This window comes from Chiloscyllium punctatum, chromosome 7 (assembly GCF_047496795.1).
Source record: "Chiloscyllium punctatum isolate Juve2018m chromosome 7, sChiPun1.3, whole genome shotgun sequence".
Taxonomy (NCBI): Eukaryota; Metazoa; Chordata; class Chondrichthyes; order Orectolobiformes; family Hemiscylliidae; genus Chiloscyllium; species Chiloscyllium punctatum.
Genome location: NC_092745.1, coordinates 116888670 through 116897833, shown reverse-complemented (window position 1 = coordinate 116897833; position 9164 = coordinate 116888670). Strand labels below are relative to the sequence as shown.

General features: G+C 39.4%; 1 protein-coding gene across 1 annotated transcript in view; it reads left to right on the top strand.

Moving 5' to 3' along the window:
- Positions 1–4012: 4012 nt before the first annotated feature.
- Positions 4013–9164, top strand: part of hfm1 (helicase for meiosis 1) — a 193310-nt gene continuing 188158 nt past the window's right edge. The window contains exons 1-3 of the mRNA XM_072573276.1: positions 4013–4052; positions 8356–8403; positions 8968–9038. Of these exons, the coding sequence (XP_072429377.1) occupies positions 4013–4052; positions 8356–8403; positions 8968–9038 (159 nt within the window). The remainder of the gene's footprint in view (positions 4053–8355; positions 8404–8967; positions 9039–9164) is intronic.

The following is a 9164-nucleotide window of genomic DNA, read 5'->3' as shown; positions in this document are numbered from 1 at the left end:
GGTCCTAAAGAGACCTTGGAGTATAGGTTCACAGTCCACTTGCGACTAGAAAGTGGAGTCGCAGGTAGATAGGATAGTGAAGAAGGCTTTCCTGTATTGGTCAGAGTACTGGGGTCATGTTGCGGCTGTACAAGACATTGGTTAGGCCACTTTTGAAATGTTGCATGCAATTCTGGTCTCCTTCCTATTAGAAGGATGTTGTGAAACTTGAAAGGGTTCAGAAAAGATTTACAAGGATGTTGCTAGGGTTGGAGGATTTGAGCTATAGCGAGATATTGAATAGTTTTCCCTGGAGTGTCAGAGGCTGGGGGATGACCTTTTTGAGATTTATACGATCATTGAGGGGCATGGATACAATAAATAGACAAAGTCTCTTCCTTGGGTGGGGGAGTCCAGAACTAGAGGGCATGGGTTTAAGGTGAGAGGGGAAAGATATAAAAGGGACCTAAGCAGCAACTTTTTCATTCAGAGGGTGGTATGTAGATGGAATGAGCTGCCAGAGGAAGTGGTGGAGGCTAGTACATTTGCAACATTTTAAAGGCATTTGGATGGGTAGATGAATAGGAAGGGTTTGAAGGGATATGGGCTAGGTGCTGGCAGGTGGGACTAGACTGGGTTGGGATATCTGATCGGCATGGATGAGTTATACCGAAGGGTCTGTTTCCGTGCTGTACATCTTTATGACTCTATGACCTCACACTTATCAGGGTTAAGTTCCATCTGCCCCTCATCTGACCAATCTGTTTATGTTTTTCTGTAATCTAAGACCTTCTTCCTCACTTTCAACAATCCAGCCATTTGTTGTGTCATTCACAAATGTAGTTATTATTCACCACCTAAATTTTTATCTCCCTTGTTTGAGCAATAAAGGACCCAGCACTGATCCCTGTGGTAGGCCACTGGACACCAGCTTCCAATCTTCTATTACTACCCTCTGTTTCCTGCCACTAAGCTAATTCTGACTCCAACTTGCCAAATTACATTAGATCCGATATGCTTTGACAATTTTTGTCAGTCTCCCATGTGGAACCTTTAGGGCGGCACGGTGGCACAGTGGTTAGCACTGCTGCCTCACAGTGCCAGAGACCTGGGTTCAATTCCCACCTCAGGCGACTGTCTGTGTGGAGTTTGCACATTCTCCCCGTGTCTGCGTGGGTTTCCTCCGGGTGCTCCGGTTTCCTCCCACAGTCCAAAGATGTGCAGGTCAGGTGAATTGGCCAATCTAAATTGCCCGTAGTGTTAGGCAAGGGGTAAATGTAGGGGTATGGGTGGGTTGCGCTTCGGCGGGGCGGTGTGGACTTGTTGGGCCGAAGGGCCTGTTTCCACACTGTAAGTAATCTAATCTAATCTAATCTAATCTAATTTAAAGGCCTTCCTGAAGTCCATATAAATTACATTAACCACTCTCACCTTATCTACACACTTGGTCACCTCCTCAAAAAATTCAGCCAGCTTTGTTAGACATGACCTTCCTCTGACAAAGCTATGCTGACTATCCCTGATCAAAGCTTCCCTCTCCAGATGGAGATAATTTCTTCAGAATTTTTATTAGGCTTTGGGTTATTTAGAATCAAAAAGAAAATGAAAACAACTTACTGGTAACCTTTCTCCCCTAGCAATGACATTAACGAGTTGATTCTACCAAATCTTCTCTCCTGGTAGTCGCTTGGGATGACTAGTAGGTAGAAGATTGAGAAACTGGCTGGCTTCCAGGGCCCAGGAAACTACAATCATTTGATTCTGTTTGCGTGGTCAGGGAAGAATGGGAGGCTGGGGAGCAGGTACCTAAAATTGCTGCTGAAGGAAGAAATCCAAAGGATTCAGTGACAGACCACCAAGTTTTCCTTTTTTTCCCAAATAGAACTAATGGAATTTGCAAATCCCAGTTTTTCCTACCATTACATAATCCACTCCAGACAATTCTTTTTGTTTAATTTCATTTTGCACAAGCATGATGTGCTGCAGAGGTTATTTCTTCTGTGATCAACCAGTGATAGTCCCGGTATACTGTCACTGAAAAAGCAAGACCACAAGAATTTAATGCCTGTAATTGCATGAAGTTGGAACAGAAGGAAACAGAGTTTTGGTTATTTAATGTAGAGAGAGGATTCATGACATACCAAGTGGTAAAACAGCTTGAACATAACATGAAATTGGAAGAAAGTGAACTGAATTGACAGTTGAGTGGTAGGGAATTGTCTGGGATGGGGATCTTGCATGAATAGCTAACTCATTATAGGGGAGGCGATGACCGAGTGGTATTATTGCTCGACTATTAATCTAACAACTCAGCTATTGTTCTGGGAACCTGGGATGGAATCTGAATTCAATTCAAAAAAATATATTTGGAATTAAGAATCTACTAATGGCCATGAAACCATTGCCAATTGTCAGAATAGCCCAACGGGCTCACTAATGTCCTTCAACGAAGGAAATCTGCCATCCTCGCTTGGTCTGACTGACATGTGACTCCAGACCCACAGCAATTTGGTTGACTCTCAATTGCCCTCTCAAACAGCTTAGTAAGCCACTCAGTTCAAGGGCAAGTAGGGACAATCACTAAATGCTGGCCAGCCAGTGATGACCATGTTCCACTAGTAAATAAAGAAAACTCTGGAAGTTTCAACATAAATAATACTTTAACCAATCAAAATGCTGTTTCTCAAAGATTAATGAAGTACTTCATAATGATTTGCAAATGTTAGTAATCAAGTTCAACTCATATTTTTGTGCTTTAACCTTCCCAATTATGAGCAAGAATAAAAACTGGAACTTAGCATTGAATGTTACATGTTCCACCACTTGGTTTTCAGTATGGTTTATATTTCAGTATTTGCTCATATAAATCTAGATCAAAGGAATTAGCCTGTATTTATATTGGACCTTATTTCTCTTGAGGCTTTAAGTACATCACACAATGAAATTCAATTATGGTCATTTTGTAAATAAACATGTATATGATTGCCTTGCATAATTAACTCTGTGGTTATTGTGATAAAAAATGAATAAAGTCTTGCACCAGAATTGTGATTCACAAGGTGGAAATTAAAATGACATACAATGCAATGGATTACTAGGAATTATGGATTAAAGACCTGGAACTCCCTTCCTTCAACACTGTCGCCACACTGACACATGATTAGACTGGAGTGCTTGATAAAGACAGCTTACGCTCACCTTAATCGAGGACATTAAGAGTTGAACAAGGAATGCTGCCCTTGCCAGTGATGGTGCCTCTATAAAAGAATACCAAAAGATGACATTTCTACTTATTTCAAATAGTGTTTAACTAAGTCACAATAGCGATAAAAAGTTTAAATGAAAATAGGAAATGCTGGAAATATTTAACATGTCTGGTACCATTGGCACATTGAGAAAGCAAGTTTAGCATTACTATTTTTATTTCCAATTTTCAGCATCCTCAGAACTTTTCTTTCTATAAAGTTGAATATTTGGTTTGTACATTAAACCATTTCTGTATGGTGGCAGGAACACGTAGGAGGTAGGATTCAAAGGACGGCACCAAAATAGATCTGTGTCATGCTGGGAAGAGGAAAAAATAGCCAGAGCCAGAAATCATTTTGCAACAATCCTTGTGAGAAAACAATTCTGCGTGACAATTGGCTATAATAATACTGAACACATTCACAGCTGAATAGTGCCATCAACACATACTATAAAGCTCAAACAAAAAATAGTTCCTTAGTCACAGTCACATGCCTGGAATATTTGGTGGAGACAGGTTCAATAGAGAAATTAAGAGGACATTGTATGGTTATTGGATAGTAATGGTGTCCAGGAATATGTGGGAAAAGTCAGAGATTAGAACTAGATGGCCTCCTCTTACACGAAAATAATTCTGTGATTCCAATAAATTAATTGTGGCCTTGAGCACATGTGAAAATGCACCAAGGAGCCAACTCTCTAAGATAAAAGAAAGAAGAAATTGGGCGAAGAAGAGAATACATTTGTGGAAAAAAATGTTTTCTTGGTTCTTCATCATAGTACTGAAATGGCCCTGACCAAGTTCACAAATGACATCCAAGTAAAATGTAATAAATGACCCTTTCTTGTTCTTCTTGAACTGGCTGTCTCACAGTTGTTGGCATTTTATCTTTAAGTCAGAAGGTTCTTGGTTTAAATCCCACTCCATGACTGTGGTGCAAAAATCGGAAGTGACATGCTATTATAGTACAGAGGGAGTGTTCAGTGCTGAAACACTGACTTCCCTCACACGTAGTCATAAAAAATTCTATATCACTATTTGGAGGCAATTTATCTTCAGTACTGTGGTTAATATTTATGCTTAGATCATCAGCATAAAAAAGATCACACATTATCTAGCCATTTTTGGATTGTAAGGGTCACTTTAGCTCAGTTGGCTAGTTTGCAATACAGAACTTTCTTTAATTCAAACATGGGATGAGGGCATTGCTGGCAGCACTTATTGCCCATCCCTAGGGCAATTAAGACTCAACCACATTCCTGTGAGTCTGGAATCACGTATGGGCCAGATCAGGTAAGGGTGGTAGTTTTCTTCCCCGAAGGGCATTAGATAGGACTTTCCTTCCCCATAATTGACAATGGATTCATGGTCATCATTTGACTTATTTACAGATTTGTATTGAATTCAAATTTCACTATCTGTTGTCGCAGGATTCTGGATTAACAGTCCATTGAGAATATCACTCGGCCATCTCCTCCCTCTTTGGTATGAACAGCATGGGTTCAATACCCATTGCAGCAGCGGTTACCATGAACAGCCCTCCTTCTTCATTTCTCCCCTTCTATGTTCATACTTAGATGTCTTTGATGCAGCAGTGTCCTTTGGCATGCTTCAAAACTTCCACAACTAGAAGGGTGGCACAGTGGCTGAGGTAAATCAATAACCCCAAAAATGAAAATTTGATATAAATTTTCATAAAATTGCCTTTGTGACTTCACCTTGAAGGACCTGCCATCTGCATCAATTTGGTTTAATTAGTTTATTTAAAATAATATAAAGAAAGAATCCAACGCTTCTGCAGCACAGTAGTAGTGTCCCTAACTCTGAATCTTTAGGTTCCACATGTCCCGAAAGTGTGCCATGACATGTCTGAAAAGGTTGACTAAGATCACTTAGAAAATAAGCTGTAGTTTATTTGGTAGTGCACTTGTCTATGATTCACACAGTTCCAGATTTAATTCCAACTCCAGTTATTGAACATAAAAACTAAGACTGAATTACTAGTGCATTATTTGAGAGAGTACTGCATATTAAAAATATCATTTCTTGGAAAAGGCATGAAGTTCCATCATCTGAGAGACTGCCACCTGTTAAATTTGTTCCATCTGGTTTGAATCAGTTTCATTATTTATTTTAAAATGGTATAAAGAGAGATTGAGGCGTCTTGTGGTACAGTAGTAGTGTTTCTCGCTTTTACCCAAGAGACCTGGGTTCAACTCCCACCTACTCCAGAGGTTGTAATAAAATTTCTGAACAGGTTGGTTAGAAAATATCTATTAAGAGACATTGCTGGGACTCAGTAGGGAGTCGTTTTGTGTCATTCTGTATTCTGTGAATAAACTCACCACATAAAAAAGTATTCATGGCTAGTTTTATACTTCACCAACTGACTTGTGATTGCTATAATAATACTTGTGCATTAGTGTGTGCTGGATAAATACAGACCTTTGGTATGCTTTCCTTCATTGGTCAGAACATTGAGTATAGTAGTTGGGAGGTCATGTTGTGGCTGTACAGGACATTGGGTAGGCCACTTTTGGATTACTGCATGCAATTCTGGTCTCCCTCCTATAGGAAGGATGTTGTAAAACTTGAAAGGATTCAGGAAAGATTTACAAAGATTTTGTGAGGGTTGGAGGGTTTGGGTTATAGGGAGAGGTTGAATAGGCTGGGGCTGTTTTCCCTGGGTCATTGGAGGCTGAGGGGTGACCTTATAGAGGCTTATAAAATCATGAAGGGCATGAATAAGGTAAATAGGCAGAGTTTTTTCTCCAGGATTGGGGAGACCTAAATCAGAGGGCATAGGTTTAGGGTGAGAGGGGAAAGATTTAAAAGGAACCTAAAGGGCACCTTTTTCATGCAGAGAGTGGTGCATGTATGGAATAAGCTGCCAAAGGAAGTGGTGAAAGCTGGTACATTTACAATATTTAAAAGGCATCTGGATGGATATATGAATAGGATGGGTTGAGAGGGATATGGGCCAAGTGCTGGCAAATGGGACTAGATTAATTTAGGATTTATGGTTGGCATGGACGAGAGTCATAGAGATGTACAGCACGGAAACAGACCCTTCGGTCCAACTTGTCAATGCTGACCAGACATCCCAACCTAATCTAGTCCCACTTGCCAGTGCCCAGCCCATATACTCTAAACCTTTTCTCTTCATATACCCATCCAGATGCCTTTTAAATGTTGCAATTGTGCTAGCCTCCACCACTTCCTCTGGCAGCTCATTCCATACATGTACCACTTTCTGTGTGAAAAAGTTGCCCCTAATGTCTCTTTTAAATCTTTCTCCTCTCACCCTAAACCTATGCCCTCTAGTTCTGGACTTTCTCACCACAGGGAAAATAATTTGTCTATTTGTCCTGTCCATGCCCTTCATGATTTTATAAACCTCTATAAGATCCCTCCTCAGCCTCCAATGCTCCAGTGAAAACAGCCCCAGCCTGTTCAACCTCTCCCTCTCGCTCAAATCCTCCAACCCTGGCAACATTCTTGTAAATCTTTTCTGAACCTTTTCAAGTTTCACAACATCCTTCCGAGAGGAAGGAGACCAAAATTGTATGCAATATTCCAGCAGTGGTCTAACCAACATCCTGTACAACCGCAACATGACCTCCCACCTCCTATACTCAGTACTCTGACCAATAAAGGAAAGCATACCAAATGCCTTCTTCACAATCATATTGATCTGTGACTCTACTTTCAAGGAGCTACGAACCTGCACTCCAAGGTCTCTTTGTTCAGCAAAACTCCCTAGGACCTTACCATTAAATGTATAAGTCCTGCTAAGATTTACTTTCCCAAAATGCAGCACCTCGCATTTATCTAAATTAAACTCCATCTGCCACTCCGCAGCCCATTGGCCCATCTGATCAAGATCCCATTGTAATCTGAGGTCACCTTCTTCGCTGACTAGTTGGACCAAAGGATCTGTTTCCATGGTGTATATCTCTATGATTCTAACTAAACATTGGAAAAAGTTAAAAATCACACAACACCAGGCTATAGTCCAACAGGTTTCTTTGGAAGTAGTCGCTTTAAGAGCGCTACTCGTTTGTCAGGTAACTAGTGGGGCAGGGTCATAAGACACAGAATTTATTGCAAAAGATCACAGTATCATGCAATTAAAATTTATATTGAACAAAACAGCAATCTAGGTTTGTTCAATATTTCGTTTTAATTGAATGACACCGATCTTTTGCTATAAATTCTATGTCTTATGATCCTGCCTCACTAGTCAACTCATGAAGGAGCAGTGCTCTGAAAGCAAGTACTTCCAAATAAACCTATTGGACTATGACCTGTTATTGTGTGATTTTTAACCTTATCCACCCCAGTCCAACACCAGCACATCCACATCATGGCTAAACATTGGGAAGACAGTAACTATTGGCTTTGGTCCCTTGCCACTGATCTTCCTGCTCACAGGCAACTGTCTGTGGATGAACCAGACAGTTCACAATCTTGGTGTCATGTTTAATTTTGAAATGAACTCCAGCCACATCACCTTTAAGATCATCTGTTTTCACCTCCATAACATTGTCTGACTTTACCTGCAAATCGGTTTGTTTATTCCTGAAACCTTTGTTTTTCTCTCAACTTCATTCTGGCTGTTCTCCTTAGTTCCACCTTCTGCAAACTTAAGTTATTCCAAACTCTGCTGCCTGTTTTCAAAATTACACAGTCTTGCTCACTGATTTCCCCTGTACTCACTTAACTGCCTTGCTTCCTACTTAAATTTTTAAGTTCAAACATTCTCATCCTCGTTTGAAGTCCCTTTATGGCCTTGCTTCTCCTTATTTTTGAACCTCTTTCAACCTAAAATCTCTGTTCTCCTATAAATTAGCTTCTTGAATCTATCCACTTTTAAGTATGTCACCATTGGTAGCTGTGCCTTCAACTAGACCCTGAAGCTCTGGAATTCCCTCTAAAAAGAATTGCCTCTTACCTCTCTTTCTTCCTTTTAATGTACTCCTAAAACCCACTTCCTTGATCAAGGTTTTGTCATTTCAAATTTTGTCATTTTTGCCCGAATCTCCTTCAGTGGGATGCTTACTGTTAAAATGCAATGTAAATATAAGTTGCTGTTTCATTATACATTTTTAATTTTCTTTATTTTGTAGATGCAACTGGAAGGAGTTCAGGAACATTGAGGGCAGTTACTGAAATTCGTATCCTTTCAGTAATTGTGGACTCTATTCCTACTTTAATAAGTTGAAAGTGATTAATTTTTCAAAATAGTTGTTTAAGTAACTCTGCCTCTGAGTTGAAATAAATGTAGGCTGAGCATTTTGTTCAAAGTTTTAGTTCTTTCTGAAGCAAAACATGTGTAACAGCTATAAGAAGACTGAATTACATAATTATTGTAATGTGATGTGCTAATAAGATGAAAAAAATCATGTTGACCCATTCCAAAAATTATATTAAAAGATTACAAATTGCTCTAGAGCAATCTTGATGACTCAAGCTGTGAGGAAAGCTATTCACCTCTAATTGTTCTGAACTATACAATTATCCTAGTTCTTGGAGAGGATATTACCACTAGATGGCAGGAGCTGCACATGTTATAACTTTATTTTAAATATGTTTATTGGTATTAAAAATTACCTACGTCGAAAATTTAATCAGAAAGCACACAACTTTCTATTCAGTTGTTAAATTTGTAACAGTATGTTAATTGCTAAGTAAAGAAATTGAAATGGTTTTGGCTTAATCCTTAACCAGTTTTTATAAAGCTGCACAATTCAGAAACGTTTTCAAAGAATTTCCTTACTTCAACTACATACAATCAAAAGCACTAGATGATGTATGTACTGTAATTGATAGTCTAATAATGGTGCCTTTCTTCAAATTAAAGGCTTGTTAGAAAATTTATGACTATATGTGGGAGAAGCAGAAAAGGAAGTGTAACTCTAATAGCTAAATGGGTGTT